General features: G+C 39.2%; 1 protein-coding gene across 1 annotated transcript in view; it reads right to left on the bottom strand.

Annotated features, from left to right (window-relative positions):
- The window catches only part of LOC309879247 (uncharacterized protein), a 45,145-nt gene extending 39,419 nt beyond the window's left edge, over window positions 1–5,726 (bottom strand). The window contains exons 1-5 of the mRNA XM_082762783.1: window positions 5,573–5,726; window positions 4,120–4,809; window positions 3,305–3,575; window positions 2,358–2,505; window positions 1,284–1,521 (exon numbers count right to left, since the gene is read on the bottom strand). Of these exons, the coding sequence (XP_082618909.1) occupies window positions 1,284–1,521; window positions 2,358–2,505; window positions 3,305–3,575; window positions 4,120–4,792 (1,330 nt within the window). The 5' untranslated portion in view covers window positions 4,793–4,809; window positions 5,573–5,726. The remainder of the gene's footprint in view (window positions 1–1,283; window positions 1,522–2,357; window positions 2,506–3,304; window positions 3,576–4,119; window positions 4,810–5,572) is intronic.
- Window positions 5,727–16,155: the final 10,429 nt, after the last annotated feature.

The following is a 16,155-nucleotide window of genomic DNA, read 5'->3' as shown; positions in this document are numbered from 1 at the left end:
AATCTGTAATTTAAGTGCTTCTATTGGCTTTCTTATTTTAATAGGATGTGTTAAAGATGCTAATTTTAAAAAGCAAAAAATAAAATAATTTAAATATTTACTGCTTTGTGTTTCCTTCATTTCATAATCACACAACTACCTAGCATATCTGGTATGTTAAAATTCTATTGACCAAGAATCACTATAAAGCAACATAATACAATAGCAATAAATTAGGCTGATGCATCTTTGAATGAAAAATGATAAATTTCAAATAACTGTATGTCTTTATTCTATACAGTAATCCACTGTTAATGCTTAGAAAGTGACTTATCAAATATTACCTGCATTTTGCATGTGTGTCTATGATAGCTTTCTGAGCTTAATGCAGGTTAACAGAACCTAGGAAAGCATTATTCTTCCCAGTGAGAAAATAAAATTTTTCTGTAGTTACAATTTTTCATTCCTCCTCTACCACAATCTGCCATATCTAGCTGGAAAGCATGACAGTGAAGGCAGCATCAGTAGGAGAAATGAGAAATTACAGTAACAATAAATCTGTAAAAAGAAAACTAGTGCTATTACACGGACTGCCCCACCATTTATTTTATCTCAGGGCAATACCCCAGTAAAACAAACCAACTTTCTTGTCTGCATGAGGAAGGCTTCCACAAAGGAGACAGGGAAGCAAGCTAAAACAACCACCCTGGCCAACCCTTTGCATCATAGCGTATTCCAATGCCTCAGTAAGTGATCTTGCAACGTCATTCCATTAAAAATAAAAACAAACAAGCAAACAAACAAACAAACAAACAAAAACCCAAACAAACAAAAACCAAAATACCAATATTGAGGAAATATGCATTTAAATCAGTTATCAAAGATTGGTGGGTTAAGCTGACAGGACTTACACCTCCCATTTCCTTTTCCCCATTTCCCTTCTCCTGCCCTCCCACACACAAAATCTGAGTGTACAGCAATAGCTACATCATCCAAGGGACTTCAGCCCACCTCACATACCCCACTGCAGCATGTCAGGAAGGGCTTCTTACAAAAAAAGGTGGAAAGGGGACTTGTACTTCATCAATACTACAAGCTGTATACAGTGGTAGGCAGGGGAGAAATACCAGTGTCTTTTGGACAAGGTAAAAATAGTTTTTGTCTTTTAAGGGATTAGAAATGTACATAATGATAACAGTTGTAAAACAAGCACTAGTACACAGTGGTGTACAGAAATGTTTTACTGTATCACAGGAATTAGCCAGTAATGTGAAAAAGTGCATGTCCTCTGGCCAATCAGTTACTTTTCAGAGGGTTTACAATTTTCCCTATGAAGAGGACGGTGCGGGTATACTTATCCACAATTGTCAGGAGAAAGGGCCTATTGAATTTGATTCGAGGTGGACGGGGAAAATCGCCAGATCTCCAGGTGATCTCCTTCACTGTGGCTCCCGCTGCTTCAGTGCCATTCTCATGAACACTTAGCACAGCTCTGTGGATCACCTGCAACGACACAGAGCAAAACAACCTCCAGCTGACAAGCTGGAAAGGGGAAACTCCTCTGGTGACCTGGGCCAGCTCTCCAGACACGCATGTGGCAGCTGAGACCCACCCTAGGCACCGTGGGATGGGGGAAGGGAAGCCCCACTAGGGCCAGGGTGGGGGTTAGGGTTGGGAATGGCAGCAGGAGGGGAGCGAGGCCGCCACCCTCTTTAGTCTTGCCAGAGAACTCTGCCTGGATTGAAACCCAGCAGCACCAGCCTGGGGAAGGCCATCACCAGCCCTGCCCTTCCCACCACAGCACCATCAACTGTAACACCACCCCTGGTAGCCTCTGTTAGCTGTATGTGCAGAGAGCAACTCTTGAGCAGCGGACAGCCAAAAAGCACTCAAGATGACTGATGACAAGAAGTTTGGGTAGTAAAGAAACATGGTAATTTGGCCTACATTTGTTTTGCATTTGGCAGCTTCATGTGTTATCAGGAATCTACCCTATCATCTAGTTGAAAAAAATAACTTTTTGGGAGCACAAGAAGGGCAGGAATAATAGCTTTTTACCCTCTCTAAGGGGAGTGAGAGGATATTTTACCAAAGTTAACATGCTACCTTTAGATAATTTTTTTTTTTTGGTAGCCAAAAGAACATCTAATGATATGTAAGTCTTCTTCCTCATCCTTGAGCCATGTGTGCATAACCCCTTCTGTGCAAGTGTGGCTTCAGTTTTAGCAATGGTATGTCTTCCCTTGCCTCCAGACTAGTGGCTGTTGATGACTAAATTTTGCTTCAGAGAAACTGGGATAATCTTTTCATATAATATTAATGACAATTCCCAGGAACAGGCAAATCATGTGGTCACTGTGTTTCATGTGCTGACTTACTTTTGAAAGTATCAGTCCAGGCTCCTCAGTAATTCCTGACAGATCAGCATGTTCAGTAAATAGATCAGTCATACCCATTTGTTTGACTATCTTTTTCACATCATAGGTACCAGAAATAGAAAATTTTGGTATGTGCAGATGTATTTTTCTGTAAAAAATAACATACATAAGGACAAATTTTCAACTAGGTAATGCTCTTCAATAGCTTCACTTTAGTGACAATTCTCATTTATTTTTCTAGATGTTATAAGTTAAACTGAAAGCAGTATCAGGGTTCAAATAACACTTCTGGACAGTATATCCATGTAATGTAAAGTGTTGGAGCAGTATAAGCCCGTATTAACCTTCACTTTCACAGTGGGTTTCAAAGAGTTGCCCAGTGCGATACAGCCCCATCAATTCTGCTGCAAACAGAGCCTCACTAGGAAGCAGGTGTTCCTCAAAAGATTATAGCTAGTTATACGTTATACCTAAGGCTGTTTGAATACAGAACAGGGCCTAGGCCACCACAAAAACAGCTTCAGTAATGGTGAATGATTAAAATTTCCTTTTACACACAATACTGCAGATACCACCTGGCTCTCAACACCCCAATACCCACTTCAGAAATAAAGATAATAATAATAATAATAATAATAATAATAATTAATAATAATAAAAACACACTAAAATTCCGTTTTAGTTTCACATTGCCCATATGAGATAAGTGCCTATTAACTTCGTCAACTTGGTGCTAAGCAACTTGGTTTTCACTACCCAGAACTGTTTTTCATTTTTCAACTAAGAAAAGGGAAGTCATGCACAGAGAGGGACCAATAAGTGAACAGAGTTCAAGAAAATAACCTGCCCTTTAATGTTTTGTCTTGGTGAGACAAACATTACTAATGTATACATGGTTACATTACTGATATAACATGGTCACATCTCACCCTAGCAAAATCTCTTACCTGTCTTGGAGGAACTTTACCCATTTGGACATGGTCCTTTTCAAGAGAGCATCTTCCACCTGTTTCATCTTCCCTTCATCAGGCAAAACAAATAATGCTGCAACATTTCCATTGTAAGGTATCTGAACCAGCCAACAGGACAGCTCTTCATCAAAGTAATTTCTGTAGTAACCCTTCCGATACATCATGTCAACTTTTACAGTTGTTTTCTCATCCACAAAAAAATCCTCTTGTTGTGTATATAAAGCACTGAAGGGTTTCTCCCAATGGGCTTATGACAAAAAGAAAAATAATTCAGTAAAATACAAAGAGGAATGGTCACTATGAATAAAACAGGATCTAGTCTCACAGTCTTCCTTTGGTTAGAGCAAACCTATTTATTTATTTATTCATGTTACTGCACCCTTAGCTGTTCCAGTATCACAGCTTTTATTTCCAAGGTGCTTAAAAGCAATTATGGATAATACTGAAAACATCGTCTTTCATTAGAGCATGAGTCTATCAAAACATTAAAGAATTTACCAAGCACAGCAAATATGTTTGTTAAAAAAATCCAGTCTTTTACTCAACCAAGTGAGGACACAGACATTCATGCTGACTACACATGTACATGATTTTATAGGAATAATTTCCAGATAGTGAACATGGGTTCCTTCAACTAAAGAAACAAAACAAAAACAAACAAAACAAACAAAAAACAACAACAAAAACACCCTTTTACTAGAAACTATAATTTCTTTCTTTTTGATTTTCATTTCCTGTAATAAGCAGTAAGCATCTAAGTTACAACCTTAGCACCCTTTGATATTTCTTACCTTTAAAGAAGACATAGTTAACAAGAACCATTGCAGTGAGAGGATCAAGATTTTCCACTAATTTAAAAATTTTCCCATTTGTCTTTTCCTCAATATAACTGTTGATCTGGTTCTCTGCACTAGAGGAGTTGTTAAAGTCAGTAGAAAAGACTTCAGACTCATAAAAGCTTTTGACATCATCCAAGAACTTCTGTAGTGGTTTTAACATGTCTTCTATAAAAAGGACATTGCCCAGGCTCAGCTGGAGATCACCATCTGAACGGTTCAGCATGTGGAGAAGCTGGCAAAAACCTTCATGTATTTCCTGTTCCTGAGTCTTTTTCAGGTTAAAGGCAAGCCCTTCCAGAATCTGCGTCAGCGTTGCTGACTTGGCACCCAGTGCCAGCATTGCAAAGGAAGCAGAGATGCTTATGGGTGAAAAGAAAATATTTTGATCAGTTGCCTCGGATGCAACCAGCTTGTAAAATGAAAATGCAAAATCAGCATTGCTGGGAGCTATTTTGACAAAAGTTTTGTTTTTATCTGGATAAGCTACTTCCCCATGAGAACTGTGACCTGGGTAATATACTCCTTTAGGATCATCCTGCTTATTGCGGTAGTGAGGGTGCTGATGACACTGGGCAGCAGCATACAAACCAGCCAGTAATAAACACAAGGAGAAGGTGGGCTTCATTTTCCTTTTAACCCCTCCTGGAAAAGAGATAGACACACTGAATATGGCAGGGAAATTAATTTCTTCATCCTTGTGTGCTCCAGCCATGTAAAATGAGATTCTCAGAACATACCTGTTCTCAAAAATCTCTCACTTTTGTTTCACTTTCCTGATGCCAGTGATCCCCAGAAAGAATGTGTGGTAACTATGTGCATTACTGAGCACTCTCTCAAAAGATGCAATGTTGTTCATAATAACAAGTTTTAAAAAAAATAGTATAAAACTGTTTTTTGGTTTGCTGGTTTGTTAATTTTAAATTGCAAATAACTGGAAGTTTTTGACCTTTTCCCCAGAGAAAATGGTGGAAGCTGGATTTACTCTTGATACTGCAGGATGGCTGTTGCAGCACTGCTAGTCTTTCTCTTTTAATCAAATAAATAGATAGTTACATACATGTTAAACAAAAATGTAATATAAACACAGATCATACTTTTAGGAGACAAATTACAAAATGCTTATACAATTTTCTCAAAGATAAAATTGAGTCACCGTGGCAGTGAAATCTCGTTATAGATATTTGTTGTTTCCAGAATAATTTTTTTTTTATTATTATTATTTGATTACTTAAAGTGTCTTCTTTGTTAGCAGGCAGTTCTTGCTGTTTTTTGACATGTTTTGAATTTTTGCATAACAGACACACCGCTCTGTTTACATGTGAAAAGCGCTCCTTCCCGGGCAACAACATAACCCCCCAAACTGATGTGTCCAAGTGATCCAAGAGAAAGCTGAAAGGGTACTTACAGTGCTACAAAGAGGACCTTGATGAGTTCATCTGATCTTGTCTGCTCCTTGCTCCCTTCAGTACCATTAAACAGGATTAAGCGGAGTGCCCCCGTTAATCATTAATTACTTCAAATAAAAATTACCAGTGAGGATGCACAGCAAGCAGTAATGGCATAGATATTATGGACAGTTCATTGAGATTAATTGTCCAAGCCAATATTGCTGGATGGTGGGGTTCTGAATGATAGGGAACACATCTCCTGCTGCTCCCATGCTTGTGGGTTCCTGTGACAAGCCTTCTGCGTGGGTCTGGTGGGATAGCTGTGCCCTTTGTGGCTGGAGAAGAACATGGTGAATTCACGTGAAGGCCACCCATAGCAGCCTGGGTCTGGCTCCTGGGGACAAAGGTCCCAGTGCAGCTCCCCAAGAAGTGCAGCCTGCCTGCCTGCCTGCCTTTCCCAGCCTGGTCTCAGGGGGACAGCAAACAGGACAGGGGTGCTGCCAGACACATAACTCCTCTTGTCAGGATTTCAAAACAGGATAAAAAAAAAAAAAAAAAAAAAAAAAAAAAAAAAAAGATTTATAAATCCCTTCTGCCTTACCATACTCCCTTTTTGACTCCATATTTACTGGTCTGGGGGCTTCTTTTCAGGGGAGCAGACTGTATGTAAGTGGTGATGGTCTCTAGGTTTCTTTAGTGAATAACAGCAGCTGGCAATGTGGCTTTACCACCCTTGGGAGACATTGCCAGTCAGTGCAGCTGCTGCCCCATTACTGCTGGACATCACCTGTGACTATTGGTGTGGTTGGTTAAATTCTCTCCATCCTTTTAGAAACAACACCAATAAGAACACCACAAACAAAACAAAACAAAACCAAAACAACAACAGGACAGCAAGTGCAAGGACAGAAAAAAAAAATGTGGAAGGAATAGGGACTTGGTAGAAAACTCTCTTCTATCAGCTTTGTTTTGTGAAAGGCCTGGGACAGCTGGAGCTCTAGCTCCAGGAGAGACTTGGGTGCCTGGTCAGCTGCACAGCAAATCAATTCTAATTTCTTTGGAGCAACAATGGATAAGCTAAAAATTCCATCCTGGGAACACAGACATGTTTAAGAGATCAGTTAAATATGTGCCAGATAAAAACGTATAGACTATGCATACCTGATTGTATTGACACCTCCCAAAACATACTCAAGTTCCTTATGTTTTAATGAGTGACAGGGCTGTGGTGGGAATACCTACTTGGTACCTTCTGGTAAACGCAATTGCCTTCTTGGGGAAGGCAATGAGGAGGTAAGGTACCTTCTGATGCTATCTAAGAACACAAAGCAGGAAAGAATGTTTATGTTGCTTTCAATAGAAACAAAAACAAAAACAAAACAAAAACAAACAAAGAAAAACTAATTTATTGTGGTTTATAGACATTGTGAGATCAAGGAATAGTAATTCAGGAATATCGTGTTGCCTAGCAAGTATCTAAGCCATTCACAGAGAAGACTTCATTTTCTAGGTTTCGCTATGCCAAAAAAACACAAATATATAAAAGATAATGCACATAATTCCTTCCTTACCATAAAAGACAGGCAAGACTTTTCTTTTCTATAGTCAAACAGCAAAAGAGGGCAGGGAACAACATTTTCTTATTGACATCGGCAACACTAATCTTATGTTTGCTGACCAAGTGACTGGAGCACTTGATAATTTGATCTGGATACAAGACCCTCAAATCTTATGAACAGTTCAACCTGAGAAAATCAGACCCAAACAACCCATACTGCAGGGGAATAGCTAATCCTCAGGCTGCAAGAGATTGACAAGAAAGTGAAAGGAAAACAGTGCCCAGTCTTCCCTCTGAGGATGTTTTTCCTAAAAATAAAATGAAAGTTAAAAAATACTTAAATGAGTTGTGCAGATAATTGTTTGGATTTTTCTGCTTATGAAACACACACAATATGTACGTGTAGAAATACAAATAGATCCGTAGGTATTCATATGGCTGGGGAAAGATCAACTACTATGACATGTTAACCTAATAATGCAGGCACAAGCCTGGGAGACAAAAAACCTTAGATTTCTATCCAAGAACTACCCAAGCATGTTGTTGAATACACATAAGAAATAATGCCCCTAGGAATTGTTTTTGAATGTGATACCTGATCGCACAAGATGTGTGTTACTAATTCTAACCGTATGAGTATTGTATGAGGAGTTCTGCTAAAGATAATCATTATCGCTGCTAAATCAGAACCTGTGGCAAAAATTAATGCATTGTGACTTGAATTGGACAAAAACTGAAGAAATGTTGTCTCTAATTATGAAGTTTTATTAACAGAACTATAAATACAAAAGACCTTGAAGCACTTCAAGCACTTGAAAAATTGCACATTTTGTGGATTTTATATTATGAAATTCCCATTCTTTAAACCAATTTTTGCTAATAGCAAAAATATTTTTCCTACCATTTTATGAAGTGATGTAAAAATATTTTAAGCTTAATCATTAGGATTTTGTTGAAAGACCTGAAAATCACATCAAGTGTAAATGAAAGGAATAAAAAACAGAATATATTAAAAATGAGGCAAGGAGATAAGCTGATTAGGCTGTAAATACCCAGGCTGAGAGACCTTCACTCTTTCAGAGAAGTCATCATCATCAGAATGGAATAAGCCATTAGATATGGCTATTTTATATTTTAGTTAAATGTAGACTCCTTTCAGCAAGCTGTGGTGAGGTAGAAGAACTTGTCTTTACCTGATCTCATAGTTTTATGTTAGTTTAGTATCCAGCTCCTCATTTTAGGCAAACCATCCCTTTGTCATCAACTTCAGTAGCGTCCAGCCAATAAACTAGCCCAAAGAAATTAATGAGATTAAAATTCTGAGTTTATCCCTCTGTTCTGTTCTAATGAAGATTAATAGCACAACGTCAGTGCATGGTACTGATTCACATCACATTAAATTTTCATAGTACAAATGTTCGTGTACATTATTCTCCCCACAAACTGCACTCCTAGGCGGGGGATCCCTGCCATGTGCTCATTGCTGGCTGCTGCGAGCAAAATTTACAGCAGCTGAGACCTGCCTGCCATCCCCACAGCAGGTACAAACTTGGATTTCACTGATTTTCACATGATAGTATAATGTTTTTTCAATTTCCTAGTTCTCTGGTAAGCCTAACTGCTATTTGGCAATGAACTGCAGTGTTATGGAGGTTAGCTAAGAGAAGGCAAGTGGCTACAGACATGAAAATCTGAGGCTGTTTCCTTTGGAAACCAAGCTGTTTGTTTTGTTTTCTTTGCATTTGAGGTTAAGAGTCACACTTTCTCAGCTTACACAGTTCATGTGACTCAATTTCTCATTATCTGTCATGAATATTTTCATCATCCTTACATTTACTTATGAAAAAAAAAATAGATTTTATATATATTACATTTCAATAATATGTCACTCCATTTTTATCCCTAGCTTTACTTATATGTGTTCTCCAAGAAGCTTATATTTTAATTCAGTTTCTGTGGCATTAGTTGATAGATACTTTGGAAGCAGGGAATTCCTAATTGCCTAACACTTAACACTAATTCCTAAATGCCTAACACTCCTGAATCTCATATGTACACTAGCTACCTGATAAAACTTATTGAAGAACTGTAATAAAATTGGTTTGAATGAATATGCAGTTAGCAAATGCAAAAATTCTTGGTAAAAACATGGTACATAAAATACAATTGCTTAGATGAATAGTGACTGAAAAGCATCGTTACGAAGAATCCACCTTGGAAAAGCGAGCAGACTATAACTCCATATATAACCAATCTGGAGCAAATCAGCCAAGAAACCCTTCAAATTTAAATTGTTTCTAAGAGACTTTCAGCTTTAAACTAGACTACTGTGGAAGCACTTTGGAAAAGCTTTTCCAAGTTTGGAATGGTGAATTACAGAACTGGAAAATGATGAAATGATGCATCTTTGAACTGTTGTTCATTGTATGCTTTGGACTGAAAGTTATTTGCTTACCAAAGAAATGCAGATGACCTAAGTTTCCACTGATTTACGCTCAGTATAAAAACTAGAGTCACGGATATGTAGCACTGAAAATTCACTTTCTCCAGACAAATATATTTTTAAGCTAGAAGGCACCTGCTTACAAGTTAGATTTATCTCGTGCCAGTGCTACGTAATGGGAGAAGGACAACATGCTGGTTACTTCAGCCTCTAGCAGAGAGCTTGTACAATGCACCTGGGTAAATATGGGTCTTTTCTGACCTTTTCCTATTCCATTTGATTTTATCCTCTCTCAACAAGAAAAGTTTGAGGTTTGCAGTGCAAAAGATGGTTGAGAGCTTAAGAACTTCCATTCAGTCTCATTGTCCTGGGTCTGAGCACTCTCCCCCAAAAGTGATCTGTTGCGCAGTGGAGCACTGGGAGAGGTGCATGTGGAGCATGTACAGGACTGATAGATCTTTGGGACTGCAGGATCATCCTGCAATGTCCACTCTACATACACCACTAGCTGTATGCAGAACCATCTGCTTTCTTTGGCTTTGAAGCTGTCTCCTCCATGAGAAGCTAGGGGCATAAGAACGCCCCTAGCTTCTGCATTAGATGTATGGTAAACTTTCAGTCTTCATCCACGTATTCTGCTCCACGTTTATATTCCCCCCAAGATATTTTTTTCCCTAGCTAAAGATCTCTCATCTCAAACAGGAGCTATTTCAAAACTTTGATTACCCTTAGTACCCTTTTCTAAAGATGTTTCAATTCTCATATATTCTTTTTGTTATTACAGGAGCAGAACTACCTGCTCTAATCGATGTGTAGATGATCCAGATAATTAAACAGTGGCACAATATTCCTATCTGATTTGCTCTTTTTTTTTTTTTTCCCTCTAATAATTTCTAATATTTAATTTGCCTCCTACCCCACTACAGAACTGAACAGTACATAAACTACTTACCATAACACTGAGGATGTATTCCTGAGTAGCTAGTCAGTTCAAGTATAGTATTTACCAATCCTGCATGTAAAACTTAAAAAGAAAATCAAAATCCCTACTGACACAGCAATAGTAAGCCAGAAATATAGTGCTCTTTCAGGCTTCAAGACATGACAAAATTTGTCATGTCCATTCCTTGATTTTACCAGAAGATGGTGGCACAGGGCTCCATTTCCCATAATCTCCAGAACATGAGGCTCTGTATCTGTGGATGTACCCGCAGAAAACAGGCTTGCAAATTCATAATACAAGCTTGGATTCTTGCAGAGATCTTACCAGCCATAACTGGTTTACTGAAATGAGAACTTTTTACCAGCAGAATTTGCCCCACACACTTTATTATCCTGGTGCAAAGGAACCTTTCTCATGCAGGCAACATAGAATGACAATTTCAACAGGGAATAAAAGTTCTCATTTTGGAATGAAGTTGCCTACACAGAGAAACCTCTTGGAATTGCTACTTAAATTTAAATTTAAATTTAAATAGATGTCTCACATTATTTAAATTTCTGGTGCAAACATGACTTCGAACAAGAAATAACCAAATCCTTTATGGAGATATCTTGGAATTACACTTGAAGATTTTTGCTTCCAGAGCCAGGTAGAAAGTATTAGGACTAAACTTTTAATCATTTGTTATTTAATAGATTAATACTGTCAGCCATAGTGAAGAATCAGAAGTTAAAGCAGCTAGCTTTGAATAAAAAATATTCAATTAAATTAAGTTTATGATATGATTCAATTGCTCCATTTTCTTAAACAATTCTTTGACACTTTAAACTTTAGGGATGTTCTGACATATCCATGAGATGGTTTATTGTGACAGTTCTCTTCCCTGTTTCAACAGATGAAAAAGAAAATATGGTGTGTTTGCCTTTAGCTTCTAATGTTCATGTTTTTAGGTTAGCAAAACCCCATTTCCATTAACATGCCACCATAAAACACTTTGGTATTGGGGTTGTACCTATGTGGTACAGCCACATGACCACAGCACCATCTTCTCTACCCTGCCCACCTAGATGCACCTAGAAGTGGAGTGTATTTGCCTCTATTCGATGGCTCTTCTCAATCACCCTTGCTAAAATTCTGAGTATGTCAAGACTATGACACACAGCAATGTCCAGCATTGACACAAGGCAATAACCTCTGTTAGAGGCAGGTGGATCCCGAGATGTCTTAAAATTTCTTCTATAAGATTTGCCTGAAGGACAGAGCTCAGACCTGAAAAATAAAAGATTCAGGAACAGGAAAAAAAAAATCAAATTGCACTGTGTCTATTTCTTGAACATGTGAGGTATGGTATGGCTTTTTTACTGGCTAAAGGAAAATCTGTGTGAGCAGCATATCTAAATGAGGTCTACGCATATGCTCTCTTTTGCATTCATATGTATTTTAAGACTCACTTTTTGTTACATCTTTCATCACAACCATGTACAGATGTTTTCTCTTGCTCTAAGATTCTTTCCTGGCTGCAATCAAAGTTCTTATGACGACTGCAAAACTTAGTGAATTATCTTTTTCTGTGCTCTTTTTCCCTTTCACACATTTTCCTTCAGTGGAGCATCTTCCACCTGGTCCATATTTCCCACATGAGAAAGGATAAACAATGTAACATCTTTTCCTTAATAAGATTTTTGCACAAGTCAGGCAAAGCCCAGTGTTCATCAGACCTTCCATGAGAGCATCATATTGATGTTAACAGAAGTTTTCCAGCCACAAAGGATATGTTCTTTAGTAAAGTAATAAATCATAAGTATTTTACTTCCAGATGGCTTATGGAAAAGAAACTGGAAGCAATTGAATATAAGAGAAATAAATAAGACTCATTTGTATAAATCAGGTTAATTCACTTGTGATAAATTCATCTCTAGGGGTAGGGCTGAACTGAAAAGCTAGTTTCATCATGGAAATTCTCTTTTGCAAGAAGCCAGCAAAGTCATTTGCATCAACATCTGTGCTGATCTGAGTTTGTGCAACTAGGCTATTAATCACAGTCAAGGACATCTACATGAAATGAATGAATTACATTGTTTTCTTTAAAACTGTTAGTCTAAGGAAAGTACAAATTGCATGTTATTTAAAAATGGATTCTCTGTAAAACCTGGGACTGGGAAAATACAAAGGTTTTTTTCCAGATCAATCACTGCTGGATAACTTTTTACAGAGAATGGATGATATCACCAAAGCAGCCCCCCTGTGAGTAAGGGCAGAGGTGCACTACAAAACGGACTGCTAGGTGGTTGGATAAAATTTGCAGACATCTCACAGGACCTGGAATTACATAGCCCATGGTGATCTTCATGCTTTTTTCCCTCTTGAGAATTTGCATCCAATTAAACTCTCACTGCAGAGAATATTTGGAGTTTTCAGTGAAATATTTGCTCACATTTCTCTTGCACATTTGTTTTCTTTTGGGAAACTTTGGTTCCTCTGTGTTTTGGAGAAAAGACTTCAATGCTGGATGAGGGAGTAACACTGCTATAAGCTTTCTTTATATCTCCAAAAGCTACTAGACTCATGTCAAAGATGAGTTGGGCTGTGAGGCACTGGCTGCCCTGTAGCTGCCATACAGGTATGCCTGGTTCTCAGAATCCACAGTCCAAAATCACCCTGCCCAGGAACTATCAAAGTCAACTGATTTTTAAGACCTTAATGATTCTCAGCTTGCTGGTTCAAAACAAAACAAAACAAAAAAGCCTGCTGGTTTTGTTCTACTGAAACAATTAGAATTGGGTTGGCTTGTGTCTGGCCAAATTCCCATTTCCTCAAACCAGTAACAGCAGTTAAGGGCTGAACTGATGATGCAGATGCAGAAAGAGAGCTGCTATGCCCGTTCAAGGGAGAGCTCTCTGGAGAACAAAGTTAAGCCTCAAATTGCTTAGCTGGGTCAGGCTGGATGGGGCCTTGACCAACCTGATCTAGTGGAAGGTGTCCCTGCCCATGGCAGGGAGGTTGGAAATGGATGGTTTTTAAAGGTCTGTTCCAACCCAAGGCATGCTATGATTCTGTGAAGAAATGAAAGTACAAAGTACTTGTAGCATTTGATTAGCAGGGTTTATTGGATCAACTGGTATTTCTGTGATTAGATCATTGCTTTGTGCCTTATGGCATTGAGTCAGCTCCTTTTCTTACTGATGAAAGGTAAAAAATGCATTGGACACATACTGAGTTAGACCTAAAATCACACTGCTCCATGGTTTGTGACAACATATTTCATAGATCCTGCCACGGGGAAATACAAACAGAGCTTTACTGACAGAAACTATCCCATCAACAAACAGTCCCAGTGGACCATAAACAAGGTCAAGCAGAACAAACTTGCTGTCCCCCACATGGCTCAGAGACTGCCAGGGGAAGCTTGGCTGCTTGGACACAGATAAGCTGCTTTTCAGAGACCGGTGGGTCCATTTTCCCTTGCCGGGACTCACAACTGAGATAAGCTCTCTTTAGTTAAGTCCTTTTTCTTTGAGCTTCCTGTCAGAAAAGGGCTAATAGACTCACAGCAGATCACCTGTCTTGGACAGTTATTGTAGGGTAAGAGGTCGCATACTCCACTATAAGCTGTACTTGCCCTTCTGCTGCCTGTCATTGAAAGAAGTCAAATGGACAACACTTTATAGGACATAAAGAAATTCTAGGTATCATTCAGGGCTTAGTCTGGGTCCAGCTGTTGCATAGACTGAGGGAATGTACGTATGAAATTCATCTGTTCCAATTAGATTTTTATTATTTTTTTTTTTGTAGTGGAAGATTAAAATTACCTACACATGAATGAAAGACTCCATAAAATACCACAGACAAAATAAAGACATGATCTCTAAATGAAAATTTTAGTCTATAAGAATGCCATTTCCTTGTTTACCATAACTATAATTAGATAGCATGAATAAGATTGTTCCCTATCACCCATTAAGACAGACAAAAGCAGTAAGGACAAATGATGCAGGGAAGATCAACGTGGTCAGATTTTTCTGCAATTAGGATGAAAGGACCCCTCTCCAGTACCTGACAGAATTGTTTCTGTTCTTAAAGAAGGTCATCAAGACTATGGTGAGTATAAGATCAGCCAGGTTTGTTAAGTACCCAGGCTCTGTGGATCTCCACACTGTGAGCTACAGGCATTTTCGTTCCTTCCACATATGGATGGCACATGACTAGTTTGTTACCCGTCCTCCTCATATCCTTCCCTAGCAGGGAGATTTGGGAAAATCCCTCTTCCTGCTCCAGGACCATGTTACTCCTCAAGTTAACCTGCTGTTCTGGTTGTGAAACACCTCCACTGGGGGACAACTGTGGTGACACCCCACATGCTGGTAAGATTCCTTCAAAACCCATCATTCAAAGCCTCCTTGTGGGAAGACAGACTTTTGCCAGGGGCAGGCTAGCACCCTATTCCTCTCACTACCGTGTGAAAACTCCCATTGTGGCTTTCCTCCTGTAGCTCCTTGCTTCCATTCTCAAAAGCAAAGGCCTGGGAGGCAGATGGGGCAGGAAGATGGGGCAGGAAGTTGCTACACTTGTTATTTCCTAAAGCCTCTGCTCTGTCCTAGCAACTGTGAGATTTTTCCTAACCTCTTTCCCTTTAGCAATAGGCCCGGAACCTGTTTTTCTGCCACCCTGCTCTGATAGAAATCTCACCATCCTACCTTGTAATCAGTACTGGTGCACTGATTTATCAGGGTGGGATCTCACTGGAACTGCTCCCAGCTCTTGTTGAGTTCAAACAGCTACCACAAAACAGCACCTCCACCGCAGCAAGTTATCATTGATCTCAACTCTGTAAAAGCCGCTGCTTCACACAGAGGTTGGTATCTCCCGATCCACTGAGTGATGGTATCTTGCCTTGGCAGAAGCAATAGCTCAGGGCTTCCACTGAATTCTCACTGCTTGGAGCAAAGGGACTCCTCTTCCCAGACAAGAAAGCGGTCTCCAAATCTTCTGAGACAGAAGCATAGCCACCCCACAAACACACACACCCCAAACCCATGCTACAGCCACAGATGGGTCCTAATAAAAAAAGTCGGAACAAGTTTGGGGGAATAAGTCTGAGGGCCAGAGTGATGTTAGGGGTCGTGAGTTCTTTGTTGATTTGGGACTTGCATTGTCTTCTCAGTGCTTACAGCACATTGCCAGAACCACGATGGAAATAAGCAATGTACCCACAATGGAAATAAGCAATGTACATTCCGGAACACCATCTTCCAAGGGATGGGCACTAAACCTTGCTTGCAAAACATTTATCCAGGGTCACTATGCAATGGCATGAATCAAAGGGTGTAGTGCAGTGGGAGAGCAGCTGTCAAAGCAGGAGTCAGCCTCTCCTTGAGACTGCAACTGCACAATAAAGGGTTTGCTATACAGGTCAGCAAGGCTGAGCACCAGGCCCCAGTGCTCCTCTGCAGTAAGAGTGGGAGATCTGCAGATTTGCAATGGCAATAGGGTGCTTATGTGTCTCTTGAAAATAGGTTTTACTCAAGAAAGCACATAAGGAGAAAGTACAAAGAATTGCTGTCTCCATGTGAGAAAATATGGATTCACTTAACAGCATTTAAAACATATTTTACAGACAGACTGCTATGTTAATAAGTAACTGAAAGCTTTTGTTAAT

The sequence above is a fragment of the Aythya marila genome (assembly GCF_965140915.1).
Source record: "Aythya marila genome assembly, chromosome: 5".
Classification (NCBI taxonomy): domain Eukaryota; kingdom Metazoa; phylum Chordata; class Aves; order Anseriformes; family Anatidae; genus Aythya; species Aythya marila.
The sequence above is the reverse complement of the archived record's forward strand: the minus strand, read 5'-3'. Positions and strand labels throughout refer to the sequence as shown.